We start from the raw sequence: 27952 nt of genomic DNA on the forward strand, positions 1-27952 counted from the left end.
GCTTGGAGATCACTTGTCACCAGACCTGTTGTGAGGTATGACATGAAGCTAAGCTTCACAATGGCACATTCAGCACCTCCAGTGGTGTGCAGTGTTCTGGCATCACTCAGGTGGGTGCTGTGGGCAAGGGACAGCGGAGGTGAGTTTCTCCTCCCTCAGTCAGAGGCACTCTGAAATCCACGAAAGGCACTATATCAATGCAATCCATTAAAATGTGGTTTATTAATAAACAGGATTGTGAGTGGTGCCAGACCTCTAGTCTCTCTGACACCGAACAGATAATTCCCACACTGACAACAAAATCTTTTTAACATTTTTTTACATTTATTTTCAAAATTTAATAAGGGGAGCAAACCCCAAGGTTTGCTTAAAAAGGTTCCATTATGTTTTTGTTAATGTAAGTAGGGCTTAGCTCATGAAAGCACTGCTCTTTAGTACACTCGAGCGATACTGTACAGCACCATGAAACAATGAACTTCCAGCCAGGACTCCGTTCATTTTCTGAAATGAGAAGGTGCCGGGATTTCAATTGTTCAGCCGATTCTGCCAGATTCCAGGAAAACGGGACCGACTCATCAGCTCTGTGGTCAATGTGCACAAAGGCTGGTGTTTCACAAGCCAAGCGAAGAACATTATACACAGATTAAATGATACAGAAAAACACAGATAAACATTCAGAACTTCTAGTGCTTACATCAGAACTACAGAACATATAACATGATTCAACACTCTCCTTTCCTCAGGCTCCACCTTCTTCTCTCAGAAGATTAGTTTGTTTTTCCTGTCGTTAGTTACGACTCTTTGGATTCGGATATAAATTTTCCTCATGATAATCTGTGGTTGAACTGTCCAACCTGAGGGGGACCTTCTGTGGAATTGCAACATCTGCAAACCATCTGAAAAATGCGAGGAGAGGCAGCAGCATGTTGCCGCTTCTGTGATCTGAAAAGGCTGAGCTCAGAAACTTTGAGAACATGCTGACGGCACACGGTCTGTGTCAAACGTCCCGCCCAGCCTGCTTTAGCCCCACCCCCTACCTGCAGTGAAGGTGATGATAAAAATATCTACGACTCATGCTGGACTCCGGAGGAACGGGCTGCGCTCCTCCTCTCTCTGTGTCACAGTTTGTTTAACTCCTTCAGCATCGGATACGAGTTTTTATCGTACACACATATCTACCCTCACAGCCCTCCCTTCCCTGCGGAAATGACTGTCTTTCAGCTAAAGATTTAATAATATATCTATTCATTTTATAATTCTGGCTTGGCCATAAAAAAATAAAATACCTTTTATATATATTTCATTCTAAATAAAAGTATGAAATCCTCTGAAGTTTCTGAATATGGACATGCACACTGCATTCGGGGACACTACAGGATTCATACCAGTACACATTCAATGAGAAGCATTTTCCCTCTGTAATAATAGGAGCCAATTAGTTCACTGTCTTTACTGAAGTATGTTTTCTGAGTGGAAAGGCAACGCGTAATCTAACTGGCATAGATTCCAGCAATAAAAAACAACACTAAAGTTGCTAGAGACACAGGGCATCCACACTCTAAACCATGGGGATCCATCCCTGCGTGTTCATAAAACTGGTCCATTAAAAATTGACTGAAATGATATATATATATATATTTTTTTTTAAATAAAAGCAAGACCTGAGCAGTCTATCCCTCAACTGCACACCGAACATACCACAAATCAAACTGAAGGGATCTCGGCTATCTGAGTATTACGTGTAATTGGTCAGGGAAGACACACTAAGATCGCATTTGACTGGTGAGTGTCAAAGCACTTTGGGGCTATAGTTCCTCTATGTCCTATTGCTGTCCTGTCTCCAGGGGGTGCTGTAGGGAACTGTTTTTTCTTAGTTTTTTTTTTGGCTCTTCATCCTGGCTCCAGAGAAGAAAAGACTGGGTTCCTGACCACAAGTGATCAGTTGTTGCAACATGAAAAACAGGATTTGCAAAAGCAACAACGCAAAGCAGCTTTGAGGTGAGAGAGCTGAGAGGCCTCAGTGGATTGAGCATAACGGATATGAATGTAAGCGGACTCGTGCCAGACACCAGGGAACACGGCACGAAGTAGCCAGAATGTTACTGAAACCAGGCGACCGGTTTACCGAAACCCGACAGTCAAAATGGATAAAATTTCATCAGCTAGGTTCACTACGTCATTCAAGTTCAACCAACAAAACACTTCAATTTAACATTAAGATAAACAGACCCCATTAAAAAAAAAAAAACGAATAATATACAATGAATCAAGCTCATCCACTGACCTCCTCATCTCATCCCACAGAAGGAGGTAGGTGCACATGCAGAATTGTCCTTACAGATGCGATTCTGAGTTAGTCAGGAATGAAGGCTGCCAACCTTCCGTCAGGTAAATTCGTTTACTGAGCAATCAGGTAAGACCAGAAGCACTGCGCTAGCTGGTGAAAGTAAGTAAGCCTCTTGGTGGAGTATGTAGTGTTATTTTGTGTACCAAACATTTTCCCGCACCAAACATGAACTTAAAAGCACTCATCATGTCCTGACTATCCATTCACAATAAAAAAAGACAACTTAGTTATGCTCATGGTCACTGCCAATAGAGGTGATATCTATGTATGTAAAAAACAATTCCCCAAAAATAGACTATAGACAGAAGGCAAAATACAACGTTTCAGATTTTGAGTAAAACAGAAGTGCTTCCAACTTCAGACCAAATGATTGTCACTCACTGGAAAAAGGCAAAACAATTCCTGCCAAAATAATTACCTCACAGACTTTTTTTTTTCCTGACACAATCATCATGACTCTAAAAGTGCCAATAAAACCACTCCCTAATGCCTGCAGGGGAAACCACCCCTTTCACAGCTGCAGAGAAAACCACCAAAGGTACGACCACATCACCTGTGTTTGAGGGTCCAGACGCTTTGGTTTCTCCTCTATATCCCCCTCTCCTGAGCTTTCTCCCATAATTCCCTGTGTTTGGGCTCTAGATCCTGTCTACCATCAAGGTGAAAAACACTGAGACAGAGCATAAACTGTCCTTCAACATCACAGCAACTAATCTCACTTTCTCACCATGTCTTTCAGATTTCTTCCTTCCAATAAGTCTGAAAGCATCTGTTTATTCTCTCTACATCTAACAAAATCTCAACTTTTTAACGTAAAAACGAACACAAGATGTATCCACCCTGCAGCATATGAGCAGTCCCAGAGTTTTGCTGAGCGGAGATAGCATGGTGGGCGTGGTCACTGAGGAGAGATGCTGGATACAGAGCCATGTTGGCCATTCATACCGAGCAGAGATATGAGTGTGTGTGTGTGTGTGTGTGTACGCATATGTATACGACGTATTGTGCAAATGCATTATTATGTACTGAAAATTACAAAAGGGAATATACTGTTTAGTATTTCAAGGTACTTGTTTACTTTAAAATTTAAAACTACTTTTAATATAACGCTCTGTTAGGGTAATTTTCTTTGAAAATATCAAGACCGCTATAAACTTTTTAAGTCTTAAAACTAACATCCTACTGACTTGGCACTCCGATGAATAAAGTCGGTGAGAACTTGAAGTGTTTTGTTATTCAGCATTATGTAGCCATTCATACTGCAGTAGCATAACCTCAATAATGCTTCATTCCTCATTAAGCTCATAACTGATCATAAGCATTCCTAACTGATCACAACAGCCGACGCTGACAGTGCCGGCAGATAGACAGGAGACAAGTGTCACTCATCTTAAACATACATTGCAGATAAACAGTTATGAATGCTTATGAATCTTACGGCATGTGTTATAGATCATTAGGATGAAGCTGTGAAAGGGACAGGAATGGCTACTCCACTTCATAACAACTCGCTTCAAGTAAAGTTTTACCGTAAACTCTACATTAGCATGCAAAGCTTTCTAATCATCCTATTTACACATTTAAAATTTGACTTTGTCACATTAAGCTTAAATTTTTATATTTCCATTTTTTTGTGTTTCTTTGGAACACATTTAAAAAATTTCTTAAAAATATGTTTTTTTCTGAAGTTTATGACAGGAGTTCTACAAAAAGACAGATCACCCCATTAAACAAACTGTGACACAATCTGCTCCGTACAGGTGAAGACGCCTGAGGGAAAGGAAGTCTTAGCGTTTTAGTTTTCTTTTTTCTCAGAATCCTACAAAAAGGAAAATTCAAAGCTGCAAATAACAGATTACACTTTTCATGCATCATATAAAATATTAGTTCTCTTTCGTTTTGTCCAGATATTTACATATTATCTTACAGGTGTCTGTACAATAACGTTGAATCCACATGACATTCTTAAAAATATTTCCTGACCCATAATTATCTGACACAAGCAGCCCCATCCTTCACCCCTCTAAAGCAGCTGCGCAGTCAGAGTGAGAATGTCAGCTGGCCTCAGCTGCAGTCACGGTCTCAGCTGCGCAGGCAGCATGAGAAAAAAAACCACACGAAGGGGAGAGGGAATATGAGCGCTGCTTCTCTGGTTACCACGGTGAAAGAGTACTGTACGTTACCATGGTGAGGAGTTCTCCACTGCTGCTGTGGTGAACAGTTCAGTACTGTTACCATGGTGGTGAGTTGTGTCCTTGTGATGCTTGGCAGTTCCTTCCTTCTTCCCAGAATTCAGTGCAAACAGCCAGCTGCCCTGGCGAGGTCAACGAAACCCCCACCCCACCCCCCACCCAACCCCCCCCACACACATAGTGAGTACCACCTGAGATGGGGGTGACCACCGAGGTACAGTCCCAATACTGCATTGATGTTTGGGTTAGTCCAGGTTGGGGGGTTACTGGGGCTGGGCACTGGAGCGGTCCGACAGGCTGTCAGTCCTGTGAGAGGCCAGCTGCTGCGGCTGCTGCTGAGTCTGCGGCTGTGTAGCAGTGAAGCTGCTCTGCTGGTGCAGCGGGAACGCCGCCTGCAGGATCAGCTGTGTTGACTGGCTGCCCTGCAGCAGCCGCGGCGCCTGCCAAGTCACAGAGAGAGAGAGAGCAGAGTCAGAGACAGAGTCACAGAGAGAGAGAGAGCGGAGTCAGAGACAGAGTCAGAGAGAGAGAGCAGAGTCAGAGACAGAGTCAGAGAGAGAGAGCAGAGTCAGAGACAGAGTCACAGAGAGAGAGAGAGAGCAGAGTCAGAGACAGAGTCACAGAGAGAGAGAGAGAGCAGAGTCAGAGACAGTCACAGAGAGAGAGAGAGAGAGAGAGAGAGAGAGAGAGAGAGAGAGAGACACAGAGAGAGAGAGCAGAGTCAGAGACAGAGTCACAGAGAGAGAGAGAGACAGAAAGAGAGAGAGAGAGAGAGAGCAGAGTCAGAGACAGAGTCACAGAGTGAGAGAGAGAGAGAGAGAGTGAGTAACACCCACAGAGGACTCACAGCCAGCACAGTGCTGCCCTTGCTGGTTACCTGTAGGAACTGCTGCGGCTGCTGAGCGATCTGCGCAGTCGGCTGTCCGGGCTGCGGTGTTGCGGACTGCGTCTGCGACCCCTGTGCAGGCTGCTGCTGGGGCGTGATGCTGATGGCCTGCGCCTGGCCCTGCTGCGGGGCAAACGTGTTGTACGCCGTCACCACCTGCCCCATGAACATCGTTGTGGGAACCATGACTGCGCCGCACGCCATCGGAGCGGTCACCAGCTTCGTCAGGAGGGGCTGCCCTCCGGGAAACCTAGGGGGGGGGGGGAAGAAGGGACACTCAGTGACATTTACAGGGGGGGGGTGGGGGAGAAAGCCTCACACAGTGAGGGGTGCTGAGTACCGGATCTGCCGGTCCTGGGTGAAGGTTGCCACAGCACCACTCTGGCTGTTGCTCTGCGCCAGACTGGTGGCGATCTGGACCACGCTGGCCGAGCCGGGAGGGGAGATCATCATGGTGTTATAGAGAGATGCGGGCAGCGCGCTGGAGGGCCGTTGAGACTGCTGGACAGAGGAGACACACAGCGCAGTCAGAGAGAGAGAGAGAGAGAGTGTGTGTGTGTGTATATGTGTGTGTATCAGAGTGAGGGGTGTGTCTTACCTGCGTATGGGTGGAGCTCTGTTCTCGCAGGAGGTTTTGGGGTGTGGCCTGCTGTGCTTGAGGCGGAGCCTGCTGCTGCTGGGGTTGGGCCTGCTGCTGCTGCTGTATGGTGTGCGGCGTGCCGACGTGGGCGGGCGCCAGGCTGCCCCCGAGCGCGGCCGCCGGGAGGACCTGGCCCTGCATGGTGAGGGCAGAGCTCAGGCTCAAAGCCCCGCCCGCCTGCTGGGAGAACATCTGCACACATCACACACAGTGAGGAGGAGCTCCATCTCCACGGCAATGCTGAACAGATCTGAGACACGCGCTCTCTAACAGCACTGACAGGATGCGCACGTTTATATCAATGCGTTTAAAACCCTGCCCTCAGCCAATCAGAAGCTAAACGGGAACGCGTAAGCGAAACCCACGCGGCACTGATGTGCATGCGGGACATGCTAACTCACGTGGAGGCCCTGGCCCTGCACCATGTGCAGCTGCTCCTGGATCTTGCGCAGCTCCTCCTGCTGTCTCTGGATGTTGGCCTCGATCATCCTGGTCCTCTGCTCCAGCTGGTCTTTCAGGTGCTGCATGGCGCCCAGCTGGGCGGAGAACTGCAGCGCAGGTGGACAACCCATCAGTACAGCATACTACAGTCCAGAGTGTAGTGCGGAGTACAGTGCAGAGTATAGTGCAGCAATACAGCACACAGCGTGGTGGAGGAACACAGAACTCAGTGCAGTATAGTAATCTAATACACAGTATAGTGAATTACAGTACAGAGTATAATACACTACAGTACAGTAATACGGTAGGCAATGCTATACACTACAGTAGAATCACTACAATGTGGTGGTGGTGTACTCATATCAATGTGAAGTCTTACGAGAAGAGTCATCAGTGAGAGTCTGTGGTCACTGTGAGGGTGTGCGGTCAGTGAGAGTGTGTGTGGTCAATGAGAGTGCGCGTGCGGTGACTGTGAGAGTGTGCAGTCAGCGAGAGTGTGTGTGTGCGGTTGCAGTGAGAGTGTGCGGTCAGTGAAAGTGTGTGGTCAGTGAGTGCGGTCGCGGTCCTCACCTGAACGCTGGGCTGCACCTGCTGCTGGGGTTGAGGCTGGGAGATCATCGGCTGCGCCAGATTCTGACCTGTGTTCTGGGAGCTCATAGACTGCTGGGAAACAGAAGCGGCACACAGGTGTGTAAAAACACACACAACAGGAACAGGAATGGTGTCAGCTCTTCTTCCTGCTGCTGCTGCGCAGTGACTCACCTGGCTGCTTATGGACGATCTCCGCTGTGAGGTCATCTCAATCGCCGACAGGGACTGCCGCGGCGGCGTGCTCTGGTCTGTCAGCAGCTTCGTCTGAGTCGCTGCAGAACAGAAACACCGAGTCAGAGTCACGAGTCACAGCAGAGACCGCACTCACGGGCAGACTACGCAATCAGCAGCTGTCATCTCTGAAAAGCTATGCGAGTGTTTATGAGCTATGTACAGCATACAGGAAGGTACCCATACACACAGGCAGGAAGGGGAGGGGTTTAATGCTTACTGACAGGAAGGGGAGGGGTTTGATACGTACAGGCGGGGTCAGACACAGCTGTATGGGAGGAGGACTTCCTCGAGCTTCGGGATGAAGCGGAGGGGGTGCGGCTGTGGTCAAAGCGCTCCAGCGCCTCCTTCAGGCTGGAGGTGTTTAGCTGAGACTCAGAGCCCGAGTCCTGACTCTGCTGAGGGAGGAAAGAGTCAATGAAGAGTGAGTCACAGCAGAAACCAGAGAGTCAGTCACTACAGAGAGAAAGAGTCAGACACTCACCTTCTCTGCAGCTGTTTCAGGGGGAGACTCCTCAATGCCCAGCTCTCTGCGCTGCTCCGCCCGCACCTCTGCATAGCTGAACCAGGAGAGCAAAACAGTCAACCAATCAGGACGGCTTGCACGCCCTGCGCACGCCCTGCACACACTCACTGTGCAGCAGCAGTGCTGAAAGGTGTTTCAGAATAAAGGGGGCGTTTACCTCACGACGGTGTGGGTGCAGACGATGAATTCGGGGCGCGAGTTCCACTGGTGGTAGGTGATGTAGTAGTGAGTCTGCAGCCAGATCCACTGCTGTCCTTTAGTGAGGAATCTGTAGTAGCAGGACTTCCCTTTCCCATACTGCATCACTGCAGGGCAGAGAGACATGTCACACACATGCGCGACAAACAGACTCTACACAAGGACACACTCGGACACTCCTCCCCTGTGGAGGTGGGTGGGGCACTCACAGTGCTCGTGGCATTTTGCCAGGGTTTCCAGGTCATCCACATGGTAGTAATCATAGCCAGATGTGCCCAGAACCTCGAACGGCAGGTAACCAATAATCGGGGGAGCCCTGTGCACAAAAATGACATCAATGCATTACTCAAATTACACTGTCCATCCATCTGTCTTCCCTTCAGCTAGAGAGGAAAGAACCCCCCCCCCCCCCCCCCCACACACACACACACACACACACACACACACACACACACACACACGCAGTGACAGCTTTACCTGTGATCCAGAAAGAGAAACTTCCATTCTAAGCTGTGCCTGGAGGTGAATTCTTCATTGGGTTCCTCCACTGTGCACATCTCCTGCAGAAGCAAAGAGGAGAGAGAGCAGAGAGTCACACATTTACCCTGAAAACATTCAGCAAGGAGGGAAAACACACTGCAACACACACACCTGATTGTATACAGTCAGAAAGGAGTGTGTATGTGAGATTGTATATGGTCAGAGGAGTGTGTATGTGAAATTGTACATGGTCAGAGGAGTGTGTATGTGAAATTGTACATGGTCAGAAAGGAGTGTGTATGTGAAATTGTACATGGTCAGAGGAGTGTGTATGTGAAATTGTACATGGTCAGAGGAGTGTGTATGTGAAATTGTACATGGTCAGAGGAGTGTGTATGTGAAATTGTACATGGTCAGAAAGGAGTGTGTATGTGAAATTGTACATGGTCAGAAAGGAGTGTGTATGTGAAATTGTACATGGTCAGAGGAGTGTGTATGTGAAATTGTACATGGTCAGAGGAGTGTGTATGTGAAATTGTACATAGTCAGAGGAGTGTGTATGTGAAATTGTACATAGTCAGAGGAGTGTGTATGTGAAATTGTACATGGTCAGAGGAGTGTGTATGTGAAATTGTATATGGTCAGAAAGGAGTGTGTATGTGAAATTGTATATGGTCAGAAAGGAGTGTGTATGTGAAATTGTACATGGTCAGAGGAGTGTGCACGTGTGATTTTATGCGGTAAGATACAGTCAAAGTGTGTGTGTGGTGATGTGTGGATGTATACGGTCTGTCTGTGTGTGTGTGTGTGTGTGTGCGCGCACACGCGTGGTGGTGCGATAGGCACCTTGATGAACTGCGGCTTGGCAAGTCTGACGGTGGCGATGAAGCAGACGCGGTCCTCGAAGGCAGGACACAGCGAGCGCTGGATCACTCCCTCTAGCCCGTTTCGCGTGGAGTTGGACACTGCGGGGACAGGAGGCAGACCGTCTGCTATGCACACCATGCCCTGCAGGTGGCAGTGTTACGCAGCACCACAGTCTGCAATGCACACCACCCCCTGCAGGTGGCAGCGTCACACAGCATCCTGTGAGAGCGTGTCAGGGAGGACTCACCCTTGTTGAGGGATTTGAAGTTCCCGATGAACTTGACATACTCGTACACGGGCGGCTCTTTGGGGTCGATGGTCCCCCTCAGCATGTGGCAGCAGAACTCCAGCTGGTTTTTAGCTGCAAAAATCAACTCATGCAGTTACAGCTGAACACCTGCATGCTTTACAGGAAACATAAACCAGCACAACAACCAGTGCTCTTAGGGAGAGAGAGATGGGAGTCCAAGGGGAGGAAAAGTACTTACTTTTCAGATACTCAGGGGTTAGGGTCTCGCCCTCCAGCATCTGAGTGGAGAGGACTTTGTACACCTCCGAGTGCTCTCCCAGTGGGAGAAAATTCAACAGGTTCTGGTCCACCAGGTCCGACTAGAGACAGAGACACAGACAGACAGTAGCGAGTGAGTGACTCAGAGAGTAAGAGCAATATTTACTGGTATATAAAATATACTAATAAATAAATGTGTATAAAATATAGTAATAAGGAAAGAAAGGTTTTAATGAATTCCTTGTAGTTATTAATGTTTATCCTTATTAAATTGGAAACAAACATCAATGAAGCAGACAACAAATATTTATTTGAACAGCAGTATATGGTAATTACCAGAATAATGTTCATATTCCACTAACTCCATTATTACTCAGGGCTATAGGGCATTCCAGAGCAGAAACATTGCATCTTACACAACAGCAAATACAGCCTGAGGGAATGTGAGACCACCAGGAGGGTGGGAAGGGGCGTGGCCAGGGGCAGGGCTGTCCAGCACAACACAATAAAACCTCAGGAAGCTTCACCATGGTGACTGTTTCAGGGAAACTTCTCAGTCTCCACAATGTAGCTACATATGATTTTTGGCCACAGATTTGATTTTTTAATATTAATCTGAAAGGTGAGGGTTCTGTCCTGCTGCTATTCTAACAGGCAACATTAATTAATATTGGCATTTAGCAGACGCTCTTATCCAGAGCGACTTACATCAGTTAGAGATTTTTTACAATGTTACCCATTTATACAGCTGGATATTTACTGAGTCAATATCGGTGGTGGTGGATGGTGGGTTAAGTACCTTGCCAAAGGGTACAGCAGTAGGCTCAAACAGGGAATCGAAACGGCAACCTTTCGGTTACAAGTCCTGCTCCTTAACCACTATGCTACACTCTTGCCCCCCCATGCGGAAAGACAAGAGGGAACGCCCTCTAGGTCAGGGATCACAGCGCAACAAACCAATCAACTCAGACAGATCCTGCTTCACCTCTCAGCCAATCAGCATCTTCGAAATCTGCTTTTCCTTAGTACACAACTCCTTGACTTCTGTCCCTAAATCTGGGTGGCAGTGATTAAGGGGCAGGACTTCTAGCCGAAAGGTTGCCTATTTTATTCCTTGCTGGGATACTGTTGTTGTACCCTTGAGCAAGGTACTTAACCCACAGTTGCTTAAGTAAATATCCAGCTGTATAAATGGATAAAATTGTAACCTTTGTAAGTCTCTGTGGATAAGAGCGCCTGATTAGCAGCTATATGGAAACACAAATACCAGACCGACCACAATACAGTCAAACTGAATTGTATTGTGAATTTCAATTCAATTTCAAAAGATATATTTCTACATTTATATAAATACATGCTTGCGTGCGCACGCACACACACACACACACACACACACACACACAAACACACTCACAGGGAGGTGTTCCAGTAAGGAGGTAACGCTCTCTGACACATAGATTATATTCCCATCTGTCATTATCGCCAGGAAGAAGCCATCCAGCGCCTGCAGGGTTAAAATGAGAAAAGGAAAAAAAACAGCAGTCATACTTCACCCTGATTCGCTGAGAGCTTTGGGTTATGGGTTAAGGTTTCAGAACAGTCTGACTACTGACAGCAGACCAATTGCGTAAACTGCTAAACACTGAGTGTAAACTTCTACACACTGACTATGTAAACACACAGAGTGTGAATAGTGATACTCACTGTGTAAATGAACAGACACACTGTAAACTCTACTCACTCACCTCCAGCATCAGCTGTGTAAACTCCTCATTGCTAAGGAACGGGGGTTTCCAGTCCTGCCTGATCTCACTGGACTCAGACTGCGCAGCAATTTCTGCCGGACAGAGAGAGGCGTGAGATAATGGAGGGCAGGGACAGATGGAGAGCAGGCCAGTAAGCGCCCGTGTGTGTGTGTGTACGCAAGTATGAGCTAGGCCTTCGCTCAGGCCTGGATCAGGAAGAGCACCGACTGGATGCCTGTGTGGGACCCTGCAGAGCGAGGGGGCGGGGTTTAACAGTGTGCTTCTGTAGAAAGGACAGCACAGGGAGTGAAGCCTTAAAGAGGGATGGAGTCTCACAGAGGGGCAGGGTCTCGCATAGGGGCGGGGCCTCATAGGGGGTGGAGACTTACCTTTGTGCTTGCGCAGGAAGTCGATGCTTTTCTGCAGGATGGTGGACTTGTCCATTTTGCGTGTGTTGCCGGGCAACATGGTGCCCAGTTCCTTAATGAGCACATTAAACTGGTCTCTGCGCTTCTTCTCCGACTTGTTCCTGGACACTCTGCAGGGATCGAACACCAGCAGTAAGCATACTGGGGCTGAAACAGCATCCCCCTCCCCAGAAATAACAACATTTACAACACTTCTGTATGACAACGTATCAAAAATACTACCAAATATTACCATGAACCCTTTTCAAATTTTAAAAACCAAATCAATCCATCAAATTTTACCTGCTACAGCACGTTATACAATCAAGATCATCACAAAGCTCTGTTCACGTAGCACAGTGAAAAATCATCACCAGCTGTAAGTATGTAAGTATATAATAAACTATAAAAAAGAGTGTGAGTCAGTGACTGGGCTCACCACACATCCTTTCCTCGTTTACCCTGGAGCTGATAACTCCCCAGACAAAGTCTGCACCCCCCCCCCCCCCCGCCCACCACACACACACACACACACACACACACACACACACACCAACTCACCGTTTAGCTTTATCTTTCTCATCTTCTTCCATCAACCCATCAAAAATGCTGCTATCATCTCTGTAACACACACCACAGATCAAGTTATACGTATTGTGAATAATTGTGAAGAATTATCACACTTCACAAATCAGACACATCACAGCTCAGGCTCCTCTACAAACGATGATCACAACGTATACTATCCAATCGGAATCAGTTCCTCCACAAACAGACATATTCCCAAGAGAACACTGTCGGTCAGTTTGCTCTGCTGTCTGTAGCACTGAACACCACAGATGTGAGCCAAAGCACGCCGTGGCCACGCTGCAAACCTGCGTCACCACCCTTACTGTATTCAGAAAAAACTAGGTCAAATATTGAATGGGCTGCACTATAGGAGCCAGGACAGCAGGGGGTGCTGGTCAGCTCACTGTTCCATGACTCAGCAGTCAGGTGGAGGAAGCACCCTCACTGAGCCGGTCAAACTTGCACCTTCTCTGCCGGCTGATGACTAATAACTACAATAATTATAAATACTTCTCTCAGCTACTAATACTACAAGTATTCCAACAGAATAACAATGGAAGGCTGCGTAACACTGCAAGCTACACACAAAGTAAGCACCTATCCAAATGACATGCTTACTTCAGTCACTGTTTGCCCATTGAGCTGTGGCAATAATCATATTCTGACCCCACACGATCAGGAGAATTATGGGTAATTGTGCACACTTTCTGTTTGCTTTAGAAAATAAAACATAGCTGCGTCTCTGCTACCACCCCCTCTCAACAACTGGTTTTTTGCAAACTTCAACAATTTAATTAGTGCATCACCATGGAAACTGTCAACAGCACCTGATGTTCACAGTGGATGATGGGAAGGCCAGGCAGATACTTACCGGTCTATGCTGGAGGTCATGGTGTTGCTAGTTCAGGGTCGCTGTGGTAGTGAAAGTCCCTTTAAGCGTGAGGTAGACATCTGTGAATAGCCCTGCGGGAATACAGAGAAGCAGGTAAACCTGGAGGGCTGAGCCACACCCTATTGAACACTGTGTACAGTTCTGACCCAATACAGCCTTTCTGTGCCCTAACGCACACTATATGGGGTTCTGACCCAATAGGGTCTCTCACTACCCTACTGCACACTGTGTGGGGCTCTGACCCAATAGGGTCCCTCTCTACCCTACTGCACACTGTGTGGGGTTTTGACCCACTACACACTGGGTTCTGTCCAGGTCCTCACCAGCAGTGCAACCGGTGTGGTGTGTGTGGGTCGAAGCAGATGCTGTTCTGGCTCAGATGGGCGGGGTCAGATCAGGGAGTGCTGGGAGGGGCGGAGTCTTGGGCTGGAAGAGCCAATCAGAATCCGGGTTATCGGGAGCCCGCGCAGCGCTCTAGTTTCCTGCGGGTCCGTGTGTGAAGGTGCCACATGACAGGCAGCAAGCACACCTGTCAGATAACACACCAGCAAATGAGCACACAGCCAAAAACACACCTGTCACACACACCAAAAAACACTTGGCTCTGTCATTAATGAGAATTAATGCGAAAAGTATCACTCCTGTCATTTAAAACACCTGTACATGAACACTGAAACATCGTGCTAACGTTTACACAGCAGTTGAGTGGGGTTAGGGTTGAAACAGGGTGCAGCAGAGAGGGGTTAGGGTTATGGGTTAAGGATTAGGGTTGAAACAGTGCAGCACAGAGGGGTTAGGGTTAGGGGTTAGGGATTTGGGGTGAAACAGTGCAGCGGAGAGGGAGGCACTCACCAATGTGGCAGGATCTGTTTAGAGAAGCTGTGGATCAGATTCCTCACAAAGTATCTTCCCTGTCCAGCCTAAAACAGGACAACACACATATTCACTTTATCATTAAATCTGAACAAAACACAGTACCAGAACACATGTTGAGTACAACAAAATGAAATGGGCATGCTTGTCAATCACAGTGTCACTCATGAGTAATTCTACAGGGTTAGAATCAGGTCCACTCTCTCAAACCTATGTTCCCTCCCAACCACTATGTTCTGCTACCGAGGAGCTGGTGTTCTGGTGGTCCCGTCACACTGCGGCATAAAATCACTGACCAGAACTTTCTCCTTTGTCCCGCACTATCTTCAAGAAACATCGGAAGACACAGCTCTTACACTCGCACCTGAACACTACTACCTAAAGCACTTTCTCATGTCTTAATCTTTGTTTTCCTTAAAATATTCCAAATCTATGATTTCATGCACCTTTATCTCTACCAGTTCATTTATACCTTGTGTAGCGAAGGGCGAGAGCAGTCACCCCACCCAGCCTTGAACCCGGGTCTACAGGGTACCAACCATGCTACTGCTCTTGCCCTTCGCTACAAATGGTGTCAGAAGTGGGATGGCTGGCCACGAGGTCATCGGAGGCGTGCCCGGTGTGTGAGCCGTATGAGGGACCCCCAGGTTCAGTTGACCCCGGTGTGTGAGGGACCCCAGAGATGGGTGAAGCACGGTGTGAGGGACCCCAGAGATAGGTGAAGCACTGGTGAGTGGGGCACCCTGGGATGGGAGAAGTGCGGTGGGGGATGCGTGAGGGACGCCATGGTGCGTGAAGCGTATGGGTGCGCTTCCCGAAGGGGAGGGCAGTGTGACGGAGTGCCGTCACTACGGTTGAGTATGTGCTCTGACTGCCATACCAACGAGCCTGGCTCTTTAGCGTTGCGGTCAAAGCTGCAGTTTGGTACCCCATAGACCCGGGTTCAAGGCCGGGCGGGGCGACTGCTCTCGCCCTTCGCTACACTTGTCTAGCCATATGTTGAAACTTGGTCACGCAGCACTTCTAATATCGTGACTCCCTGTATGACTTTCGCTTGTGTTGTAGTCTGCCTCACTTGTAAGTCGCTTTGGATAAAAGCTTCTGCCAAATGAATAAATGTAAATGTAGAATTGGAGCATCACACCACAGTAAGAATGTCTCCACTACACATCAGAATACTCCAGACCCCAACAACATCAGGTCAACACATGCAGGGTGCCCTAATGTTCACCGTGGCAAAATCACTGATGGAATTCACTCTCTGAAGTGGAATTTCCTTTCTAACAGCATTTTAACAGTTGCTACAGTTTCAACAAGCAGTTTACTGCATGCCAGTTAAATAAGCCCAGAGTGATTTAAATTTGGAACGCCAGTTAAATAACGGAACATGTACACTAACTGTGCACTCACTGATGTTCTATCAACACCACAGAGAGCACAAACCTAACTAGCTCACGAGGCATGTGTCTCTGTTCACCGTGTACCCTCTTCAGGACCAATGCAACTATAACGTTTCATAAAGACAATGAGCGCGCGACACTGAGCCTCTTTCACTGTCCAAAAGGCTACGAGTAGGACAATCTAATTTATTTAATTTTGCATTTATTACTAAAAGTGCTTCTCTGCAGAACGAATGTTACTAAATGTTATCAGATTGGGGAAAGCGGTAATAAAGGAAAGGGACAATTGGGACTCTATGTATGATAAACTTGTTTCATGTGATTATATTACTGAAATGCAGTACAGCACTGAAACAATGCGACCATACGAATTCTGAGCAGCTACACTGTATTTGCACATTGAGCACAAAGTATAAACAGCAGACATGTGTAGTATTGCCTGGTGCCCCACCGTGAGAGAAAAAGATGTCTCTGAAATGCAGTTAAGTTCTGTGTCCACTGCTCACTGCTGCCACCCAGAGTACCTGGCCACAGAGAAAGACTGCCATCAGAGAACTGGTGGTCAGTGTGATACAGGCGAGGTGGAAGGGAGGCTGCGCTGTCATATATTCCACACTCCTGCGCTGTCATATATTCCACACAACCGCATACAAATGCTTTCAATATTTTAAATGTCTCCCTGCATTTAAAAAAAAATAAACTATAAAGAGAAGTTATTAATTCTAGGGGAGGGATACCACTCCATGTCTGACAGCACAGCATGCTTCAGAGTGCCCGAGCAACACTGGGCAGGAAGCATCAACTCAGTAATTTCAAATATGGAGAATTTTTTGCTATTCTTCAATTTTTATCCACTATAATTCTTGTTTTGGTAATCAATTACGTTGAGAAGTTTAATAGTACTTTTGTATAATATCATATTTTTGTGAAAACTGCTTTTGCAACACTGCATGTCAGAGTGGTAATGCCAATAAAGTTTATTTGAATTTAAACAGCAGAACAGAGAAGATGCAGAGAGAGGACAGACCAGGACAGGAGAGGGAGGAATTTATGTAATTATATCTTAATTTTATTTTGATTGCTACCATTATGAAAACTGGAAATGCAAACTTCACATGTCCTCTCTTTACATGTCTATTACTGTGTTACTTCCACTGGTTACACTGCTGTAAACTGCTCTAGAAATACCAATGTTTACATGTGCCATGCCAATAAAGCACTTTGATTTCAAACTGAACTGAACTGACAGAGGGAGAGAAAGACAGAGAAGAGAGAGAGGAATAGAGAGGGAGAGGGACAGAGAGCGATAGAGCAGGAGGGGGGAGAGGGAGAGAAAGAAGAGAGACAGGGATAGAGAGAGGGATAAAGAGAAGGGGACAGAAAGAGGGATAGAGAGAGAGAAGGAGAGCGAGGGAAAGAAAGACAGAAGAGACAGAGAGAGGGAAAGAGAGAGAGAAACAGCAGCAGCAGTAATGCTTGTGTAACTGTGATGTCATCATCGTCCCAGTGCCCTGATGACCCACTGACCTACTTCACTCTTTACTGCAAAGCCAATCGCACGCCACCCCTGCACCATTCCCAGCTCCCTCCAGCCAATCACACGCCACCCCTGCACCATTCCCAGCTCCCTCCAGCCAATCGCACGCCAGCCCTGCACCATTCCCAGCTCCCTCCAGCCAATCACACGCCACCCCTGCACCATTCCCAGCTCCCTCCAGCCAATTGCACGCCACCCCTGCACCATTCCCAGCTCCCTCCAGCCAATCGCACGCCACCCCTGCACCATTCCCAGCTCCCTCCAGCCAATCGCACGCCACCCCTGCACCATTCCCAGCTCCCTCCAGCCAATCGCACGCCACCCCTGCACCATACCCAGCTCCCTCCAGCCAATTGCACGCCAGCCCTGCACCATTCCCAGCTCCCTCCAGCCAATTGCACGCCAGCCCTGCACCATTCCCAGCTCCCTCCAGCCAATCGCACGCCACCCCTGCACCATTCCCAGCTCCCTCCAGCCAATTGCACGCCAGCCCTGCACCATTCCCAGCTCCCTCCAGCCAATTGCACGCCAGCCCTGCACCATTCCCAGCTCCCTCCAGTCAATCGCACGACAGTCCTGAACCCCTCCCAGCTCCCTCCAGGCAATCACATGAAAACCCTGCACCCCTCCCAGCTCCCTCCAGGCAATCACATGAAAACCCTGCACCCCTCCCAGCTCCCTCCAGCCAATCACATGCCAACCCTGCACCCTGTGAGAGAATAAATGGTGCTTTACAGCTGAGTACACACACACTACGTAAGACCATACACACCACACATACACACACATCCACCATACACACCATAAACAAACACTGCATGGCACACAGACAAGTGTCTCTCTCACACACACACAGGCAAAATCCAGGCCCAGACAGTAATCTCTGCACACTATGGACGGGTTCACTGCCTACTCCTAAAGATGTCTTCAATCCCATAATAATCTGCAGACACCCTGAACCCAATCCAGTCAAAGATAACAGCCTCCACACATTTACAACCGCAAATACAGCTGCTTATGTACTGAAAGATCAAGTGTGCGCACATGCACACAAACACACACACTCTCATTCACACTCTCTCTCACACACACACACACAAAGTCATAGCAGAAGCTGCCCATGCACATGTCCACAATCCCGCTGACAAATGGAGCTATGCCTCACTACACAGGAATCCAACTGTAACTGTGTGTGTGTGTGTGTGTGTGTGAATGCATGTGGGCATTAGAAAGTGTGTTACTGTGTGTTAGAGTGTGCATTTGGGTTTGGGGTTTGTTAATGTGTGTTAGAAAGTTACAGTGTGTTAGAGTGTGTGTTAGACTGAGAGTCTGTATTAGTGTGTGTTAAAATGTTTTAGAGTGCGTTAGTGTGCAAGTGTGGGCACAGGAGTGCTTTACATGCTGGGTTAAAGAGCACTGGAGTGCGTTAGAGTGTGAGCGCATGTTACAGTTTGTGTTACAGTTTGCATTACAGTCAGTTACAATCTGTGCTACAGTGTACTGAAGTGTGTTGGAGCGTGAGTGTGCGTTACAGTGTGCTGGAGCGCGTTAGAGCGTGAGTGTGCATTACAGTCTGCGATGGAGTGCGTCACAGTCTGCGTTGGAGTGCGCTGGAATGCGCAGGCTGTCCCTGGCGCAGCACTAGCAGGGCTGGAATCTGCTCTATAAAAAGAGCTGCCGCCCCGTTGCAACAGGAAACAGCAGCATGCCAAGTAGGTCAGTCTGCTTCAGTAGGAGAGAATATGAGAGTCTGACTCAGTGTGTGTATGCGCATGTGTGCGAGTGTGTGTGTGTGCGTGTGTGTGTGCGAGTGTGTGCACGCGCGTGGGAGGCCCGAGCGCTGTTCCCTACTCCACACAGCAATTGGACCGTGGTGGTGAGTACTAAACAATCGTGTGTGTGTGTGTGTGTGTGTGTGTGTGTGTGTGTGTATACATATACAGATAAATAAAAACACACCCAGTTAACTTTTAATTGTTAACTATCAAACATTCTCACAATACAATACAGTAATGCTCTACAGTGCAAGACAATACAATTCAATACAATTCAGTTTTGAATAAAAAATCTGAAAACGTTATAAAGAAGCTTGTAACTCAGCTCCACTGAAGTTTACCTGTATTACAGTGGACAGTGTAGCAATATTTCATTAATATGAGCAAGAATCACAGCTGAGAAGTTTAGGAGACTAAAGCACTGTTTTCTCCAGTGAAGTACACATCCAGGAGGAGCACAATACAGACCTCCTGCTCTCTGTTGCTGTGCTGGGGATCCCCCCCACCCTCTCTCTTGCTCTCCCTCTCTCTCACCCTCTCCATCTCCCCCCATGCTTTGCTCCCTCTCTCTTACTCCCCCTCCTTCTCTCGCTCTCTCTCTCTCACTCTCTCTCACTCTCTCTCACTCTCTCTCACTCTCTCTCACTCTCTCTCACTCTCTCTCACTCTCTCTCACTCTCACTCTCTCTCACTCTCTCTCACTCTCTCTCACTCTCTCTCACTCTCTCTCAGTCCCCCCCATTTCCTTCTCTCTCTCCCTCTTTTCAGGGAGTATTCTATAAGCACACAGAAGTGAAGTTTGGGCAGTGAGTGAGACTCTTCACTCTTCATTCCAGCCTGTTTTATTTGTTAATGTATTTGATTGAATTTTCTCATTTTTCAAATGCAGGGAAACACCATTTTGGGGAGAACAGCATGGGGAGTTTCCACAGCCGTCTGCAGCCCAGATAATGAGATCACCCGGTGGGGGAGGTGGGGGATAACCTCAGGAGAGTCTGCTGCACAGGAGGGGGCAGCAGAGAGAGGCTGAGAACAGCGGCCCTCTTAGCGATCGACACTTCAGCCCACAGGGGTGTCCCCCTCCCCGCACTCTGACAGCCTCCATGGGACAGCTACACCACAGTCAAAGACCCTTAATTACACTGTTATTCTAAAATTCACCACATTTACATTTCTGCTCAACAGGATTAAAGTCACACCTTCACTAGAGATCTTTCCACTCTTTAGAACAGCCCCAACACCTGCTTCACCTGCTACAGCTCAGAGTAATCAGCACCTGCTATACCTACCTGTTATACCTAGTCTGCAAGACTGATCACATTATTCATCGAACACTCAAGACCAAATCCCCACTCTCCACAGCAACATCAAACACATATTTTAGACAAATTAAACCCAATGTTTATGTAAAAACATTTAAAATGTGCTTCAAAAGCATCTTCAGTATCAGCTGTGCAGTGCCCAATGTGTGGATTTTTAATTACCATGACATCTCGCGCAGTGATGTTTAATTAGCATGATATCCAAAAGAGCGCAGCTTAATCAGCAGGTTATCCAAAAGCGTTATGTTTAATTACCAGTGATGTTAAAGTCTCACTCGCACATACACACACATGCGAACACACACGCGTGCACACGCACGCGCACACACGCTCACACACATATCCCAGAACAGAGACAGAGGCCTCTGATGCGTCTCCTGAAGTGGGTGCATAAATACAAAGACTAAAGCTGTGATCGTACCTTTTCCCTGTGCAGGAGGCCAAACTGTGCAGCGGCGAGTGACGTCAGCTCAGAGTCCGCTGGTGGAGACTGCCCTCTGTGGAAGACATACAGCACATTTACATGTGGGAAGTGCCTCCATACAACACAGTTGTAAGTGTGCAGAATATGTGTGTGTAAGAGTGTGTGATTGTGCATCAGTGTTTGCACAGTGTGTGTACATGTGTGTCAGAATTTAGGCACTGATGTAATCAATATGAGTGAAACATAATGCAATCAATATAAACCACCCTGTTTCTACTGGAGTTCAGGGTCTGCACCAATTCACCTGTGTGTACTTCACTCATACAGGTAAAGCACTCTACACTTGTGTGTACGTCACTCCTACAGGTAAAGCTCTACACCTGTGTCTCCCTTTCAGCAGCCTGCTGTTGTGTCCTCAGCCAGGCTGCTTACCCACAATGCCTCTGTAAATATCCAGCTGTATGAATATACAAAATGTAAGAATTGTACTCCAGGTGAGTTGCTCTGGATAAGAGTGTCTGCTGAGCAAATGTAAGCTGATGTAACAGCCTGAGGAGAGAGTGTTCACCCACGTTACTGACAGGACACACCAACAGACAACCCTCCTGCCTCTTGGTTCAGCCTGCAGCCCGGCACTAGACTAGGTGGCACTGCCCCCTCACCTGACCTGGATGCCCCTGTCCACAAGGCTCCAGGTGCCACCTGCAGGTGGAGACATCCCAGCAATAACCACACCGCACTGACAGTACTTGGGGAATGCTGAGATTAATATTACTTATTCATAAAGATATGCATTTGTCTGTTCGGAGGTGACATGGAGGTTTGAATCTAAACAGTGAAATATTAAGCTCACCTGGGTACAGGGTCAGCTCCACAACCCAATCAACATCCAATCAGCACTGACTCACACTGGCTTACTGCCCAATCAGCACTGATTCATGCTGCCTCACTGTCTAATCAGACTGGATTCAGGACAGATTTACCCAGCTTTCAGCGGAGTGTATATCCGTACACAATTTTTCAGACTGAACAAATGCTCTCCAGCTGCTTGGGCTCTCTCAGCACCGGACTGCATATCACACAAAATATCACCGCAGATTAAAGCACATTATGAACAGATCATGGAATAGTATAGAATGGAATGGACAAGAAGAGCATGGAATGGAATGGAAGAGAGAAGAGAATGAACAGAATGGAATGGGAAGGAGAATGGAATGGGACAGAATGGAACAGACCCAAAAAGAAGAGAATGGAGGGGAATGAAATGGAATAGACCAGAATAGAATGAAATGGATCAGAATGGAACAGAACACAATGAAATAGAACAGAATGGAATAACAGAGGATAGATTAGGAGAGAAAAGAATGGAAAATAAAAGAATGGAATGGAACTGAATGAAAAGTTCTCTGCACTCCCACCTCCAAAAAATCTGAATATCGTTAAGATGTACAGTTTTGTTGCCTTTTAGCTCATTTAATGGAAATGGTAATGGGCTGCGTGTCAATAAGGGGGTGGCTGTCATGGAGACGGTTCCCCATCACGGAGCATATATCTAAAGCCATGGAAAAGTCCCTGTCTGAAACAGCCAATGGGGAACACCTTAACACACTATAATGCAGACCCAAGCTAGCTGTTTAAAACAAGGCAACCCAAAAACGTGTATCATACCAATTTTGCTCCAGTTCCAAAATTACTATTTGCACTTCCTTATTGCTGTTTCCCAGTGATATCGTCAGTAAATCTTAAATAACATTACCAAAGAGCAGTAAGCATCACCCTAGTGTGCTCTGATAATTTTGATCGCACAAGATTCTACCCCAATACTGATGACAACGAGACCCAAGGAGGGGAATGTGTCTCTTGGGCTGTAAAATAAGTGTGGATGTTTAGATTTTTCAGCTTTAGCTGATTTTCCGTGCATTGCCACAAATTACATGTTTATAAGCTCGTTAATGTTGCCATTGCAAACTACTGCTCTTGTCCCATAGTTTCCTGGCACACTATCAGGAAGGGGGGTCTCTGTATATGGAAAATGATTTGTCCATAAATAACTGCTGATGTCCTGTACATCTGCCCACATCCATTCTACTTGTTGAACTGCATCCGAGTCTCATCTTTATCACACTTAAATAAATAAAACCTGCAGCCTCCTGGGCTTTAGATATTGCATTTAAACTGCTGAGCTCTAAAAAAAAAAAAAATACTGATCTAATATATACATACACTTATTTGTGCATACCTGTGAAAGCATTTAATCCAGGCTTTTCATCATTGTATACAATGGGTAGTGATTATCAGTGTTCCTGGCAGCATGAACACTACACATGCTCACTGTGAAAGCATTGTGTGATTCTGATGCACGAGAATGGCCTGCCAGCTGAAACACCCATCAGGCACGAATTCAGACAGCAGGCTTCGGGTTTCTCATTTCAGCAATGTTTTGCTATTGCCCAGATGTGTACGCATTGTTTTTCCAGACTGAGAATAAGGACTCATTATTTTAATTTAATTAATTTCAATTTGATTGAAATCATGTGCACACACCTCACAGAACCAATCAGAGCTGCTCTACCTCTTCCGGTCACAGAACCGCTCCACCACGCCCACACACTGGGCCAATCAGAAGACACCACTTCACAAACAGGAAGTAACTTGATGGGAAAAAACATACTTGTCTCTGCCATTTCTTCCATAAACTTTTTAAGAAGGTTTTTTCACTCATTTTCAAAGGTATAAAATCTTAATAATATGAATGCCTAGTTACTGAGTTTGGGAAGATCATCATTTGAAACAAAATGGAAATACAAACATTTTAATGTACAAAACTGCACAATACAGGTGAACCTGGCCATTGTGCTTAATATCCCAACCCTCTTAATTTCCACATTTTGTTTTTTTTTTCCCCCCAAAAAACTTTTCTATGGACACCAACTATAAATGGAAACCTATGGATTGCCATCTTCAGCATAGCCCATTAGACTTTCTTTGCCCAGGTGTATTGTTTAAAAGTAATTGATGTAACCAACAGTGGCACATTTAGCTGTAGGACCACTGAAAACAGCAGTGTTGTGAATGACCATCCAAAGGACATCATCAGCTAAACTGGCCCTGTACAATGAGCTTCACATGGCTCATTGTGGCTATACTCTCGCTCAGCATGATGCAACAACGCACACATTTTAAAGCAAACTTCCCGCTTTTTTTTTTTTCTGAGGCCAGTCAAGACTCAGCAGTTGGGACAGTCACTAGCTGCGCTGCTAGCTGCATCGCTGGCCATTTTCAGGGTTATGACTGCAGTGCTGGTGTGGAAAAACTGCGGCAGACTCACTGGGCACGAGTGTCACTCATCAGTAACCCTGAGAGCTTCCGCTTCCTGCCCTCAGAGAGCTGAGAGTGCATGTCCAGCAGTGCATTTCATTTGTCTTTTTAACAATTAAAGTGTCTTAAGCAGCTATATGAGTGGAATTGCATTAGGTTAGATCATTCTGAGCTACGTTTATTGTGCCTTTGATTACAGACAGTAAAGTCAACCTATTTTTTTTCAAGGTCAATGGTCTGTTATTAGTTACCTTGAAATAAATACACAGCAGCATTTTACTTGCTGTTGACCTGATCCTGCAGCTAAGATTCAGCAAAGTTAACATCATTTTGAGACATACTGTGCAGTGGCTGACAGGCTGTTAAAACACACTGCTGTACGTTAATAGATGATAACACTGAGACAATGTACATTATGATTACCGAAAACATTGCACTTAATAAACTGTCGAGTAACTCTTATTAGTATTAAAGTATTACGGTATAAGTATTACAGTACTGCAGAAAAACAAACGTATGTTGCAACATGTTTTTTTTTTATTTTAAAAAGCATGAGTACTAACAGTGAAAAGACCTCTCTGTGCTCTCCCATGTGGTGCCTGGAACCCTGTTAAAATCAAACCATTCTTAATATCCTCTTTATTCCCTACAGCAGACTCTTCAACACACTGTTCATGTTAGCCTCTAAATAACATACCCGCATGTTCAGGTTTTCAAACACAATGTCTCAGCTGCATTACACTGCACTTTCCATATGGTTTAGGCATCAATGTTAACTCATGCTCAGGGACTGTGGGACCATATGGCTTTGGGCTCTAAACCCGGTCGGGCATCAGCTGAACTAAACCTCTCCAGCTGTGTTAGATGGTAGTGTGGGCGATTCCCTGCTGACAGGCGATTACTATATTGGTTATTATTTGGTTACAGCCACAGATCTAACTGTTAACCCGTTAAAGCGGTATAACACGCTGCATTAAAGCCACTATCTTCATGGAGAGTTGGGTTTGAGCCCCCTGTTGTGCCTTTTGATCAATACAGTTCAGTAATGTTTGTGGCGGCAGTGTAGCACAGTGGTTAAGGAGGAGGACTCGTAACGTTGCTGGTTCAATTCCCCATGGGGGGTACTGCTGCTCTATCCTTGGGCAAAGTACTTAACCCGCAATTGCCTCAATAAATATCCAGCTGTACAAATGAATAACATTGCAAAAAAAACTGTAGTTGATGTACATCAGCAGATGATAAGAGCATCTGCTAAATGCCTGTAATGTAATGTAATGGTCTGCTTCCAAAAAGGAATACAAGTGTGAGCGTATGCCTGCAAATCTGTGACCGTCTGAACACCCAGACCAGTGACAGCACATTACTTGCCATTTTCTTTAAGCAATACACTGGTGCTATCTGACCTTTGACCTCCCTGACCTCTGTTCTGTAGAAAGTCCAGGTCTGTCTCTTTTAAAGCATGTGCTGTGTGCATCAGACATTTGACAGTGGGAGAAGCAACTCCACAAGGCGGTGTGATTCAAAGTTTAACATAGTAAACATGGTGTTACTGAAATTAATCTGCAAGGCATAGCCAGACACATCATTTAAATTAAACAACATCTTCCGGTTAATGAGCAGAAAGTCATGTCACACTCCTTTTGAGGGAAGTTTTAAGGTTCACTGGTGTCTGCACGGTCCAGGAAGCACAAAAGTTTATTACTTAGACGGCCAGGGCTAGCAGGCTAAATAACGGATAACTACCTAAACAAATCCAAATGAACAGTCAAATAAACAACTGATTACTTCTTAAATTTGCCGTTTGAGGTAAAATAAAAACACAAAACGCTGAGATTTCACTCCGGCAAAACATAAGGTCAGAGAGGGAAAATGGCCAATATTATCCATTACACAGCTAATTTACAATGACACCAGTCAGCTAATTAAAATCTTCGAGTGTAAATGGCCAACTTCCGCCATAAACTAACTTCCCTCTTGCAGTTATTCTTCATTCAAACTAATCAGGGTCCGGATGTAACTCCGAGACCCATCTACAAATAATAGGATAATCATGAAACTGACGAGCCAGTTAAATGCAATGATTCACTATAGTTGGTGAGATTGCCAACTGGCTATCATTAGCTGGCTAACTTTCGATTCATTTAAACGTATAAGGTGTGTTAGCGAGCTGGCAATGCTGGTTAACTACAGCATAATGTGCTGTTATCGCTAAGGCCGATGAAGAAAATGGTCGATTAGCACACCGCTAGCTGGGCTTGTCTTAAATCTAACGTTAGAAATGCAGAAATGTCCAAATATTCAAAACCAGCAGCTCGCTTAAAGTAGCTATCTGGCTATCCGGCTAGCTACATGTGTTCTCCGCACACGATGAACTGCGTAAAATAATCCAGTGTGGTGGAAATCTGCAGCCATTCAGCTATTTTAGCTGGCTAACAAACACACTGGCGAGATCTAGCAGATCCATACAGCCTGAGCCACAGGTTGCTCCGCTCTTATACGACCATTTGTGGATCCGAGATGTTCAAAACCAGTAAAGATACTAAACCGACGATTATCTCCGCACAATCCCAATCCAAATGAAAACGTCCAAGTGAACTATAAAAATCACCGAAAGCCTGACTGCCCTTAATACGACTCGAAGTGCGGAAAATTCACACTTAGCCTTGCGAAGATAAAATGAATAAGAGAAGCGCAAGTTTGATGTCATTGCATATGCGCACCCGCTGCGCGAAGCCCGCACCGTCACTCCACTAACTAGTCTTTCGTCTAAATATAGAAGCAAAGTGTAAAAATCATACACTACACGGATCCGTCCCCGGGACCCAATGTTAAACCTTAAACACGAAGGCCACGCTGGTGTATCGGTGTTAACAAACCTTTTGCGGTGCAGTACAGTGCGCACTCGGCTCTAATTCCGAGCGAATATAAATGTGGGTCAGCGGGCCTCCAGTCTGCCCCAGCTGGGGAAAAAACAGCCCCGTTTCCCCTCTCTGCCCACCGCAGCCGCAAACCCCCCACCCCCCCCGCTGCAATACTGCTCAACCTGATCGCCGAAAAGTGCAACATTCACGAGCCGAAATCCACGCCTTACCTTACAAATAAAGCGTTTCCCAGTGTTTTTCTGTGCTTGTTTTGAATTAGGAGGCTGCGTTGGGTTGGACTGGGCTTAGAAAAACAGCAGGCCGAGCCCGGGTTCCGTGCGCATGCGCAATGGCGCCGCGCAGCGCACAATCTGGCAGTGTGCGTGCGAGCGCGGCGCGGATGGAATATTTTACTATTCGCTGGATCAATAAGAAAAGACCAAGAAACTTCTGCTTCTGAGCGTTTAATCAACAGCCACAGAGCTGTACGGCGTGCCGTCAAATTTACAGTGTTGTAACTATGGTTGTTCATACATCAAGTATCAAAACGCACCTCTAGCTTCTTTTTGCATCGTCGAACAGGGAGTTTGACATTAAATTAGCGTGTAACACACTTTTTGCAGGACAAGTACATGTTATATTATTATTGCAACACAAACATCGTTGTATGTTTTGGTCCGCGTATACTATCGTTATTTCATTTTGAAACATTTAGTCACATGAATCGTAATTTTAGGTGCAATTTGTACTATATTGTTTATTTCGTTTATATTACCTGGTTTTATGAATACGTGCCATTTTAATTTCGTGTTACACAAATGTTCTAAATCTTTGGCCTTTATGTGACGCTCGCTCGGCTGGCATGACTCCAATCAGGTCAAACACGCACGTCAACCAAACTTCACACAGAGAGCGCGCCAG

General features: G+C 46.4%; 1 protein-coding gene across 5 annotated transcripts; it reads right to left on the reverse strand.

Moving 5' to 3' along the window:
* Positions 1-4746: 4746 nt before the first annotated feature.
* On the reverse strand, positions 4747-27341 carry clocka (clock circadian regulator a). Of its 5 annotated transcripts, none has more exons than XM_036554175.1 (24): positions 27262-27341; positions 20850-20925; positions 14374-14441; positions 13845-14050; positions 13501-13592; positions 12621-12680; positions 12042-12190; positions 11653-11744; positions 11322-11411; positions 9888-10008; positions 9647-9760; positions 9379-9497; positions 8530-8612; positions 8262-8368; positions 8012-8159; positions 7813-7888; positions 7579-7723; positions 7269-7369; positions 7077-7166; positions 6467-6613; positions 6024-6257; positions 5766-5926; positions 5417-5675; positions 4747-4979 (listed from the first exon to the last, which is right to left on the reverse strand). In XM_036554175.1, exons 5-24 carry the CDS (start codon positions 13518-13520, stop codon positions 4803-4805), a joined length of 2493 nt encoding a protein of 830 aa, XP_036410068.1. In that variant the 5' UTR covers positions 13521-13592; positions 13845-14050; positions 14374-14441; positions 20850-20925; positions 27262-27341; the 3' UTR covers positions 4747-4802. The 5 variants fall into 5 exon arrangements, with proteins under 5 accessions (XP_036410068.1, XP_036410042.1, XP_036410059.1 ...); XM_036554149.1 differs by having other exon boundaries at positions 7077-7169; XM_036554166.1 differs by having other exon boundaries at positions 7579-7726.
* Positions 27342-27952: the final 611 nt, after the last annotated feature.

The sequence above is a fragment of the Megalops cyprinoides genome, chromosome 2, assembly GCF_013368585.1.
Source record: "Megalops cyprinoides isolate fMegCyp1 chromosome 2, fMegCyp1.pri, whole genome shotgun sequence".
Taxonomy (NCBI): domain Eukaryota; kingdom Metazoa; phylum Chordata; class Actinopteri; order Elopiformes; family Megalopidae; genus Megalops; species Megalops cyprinoides.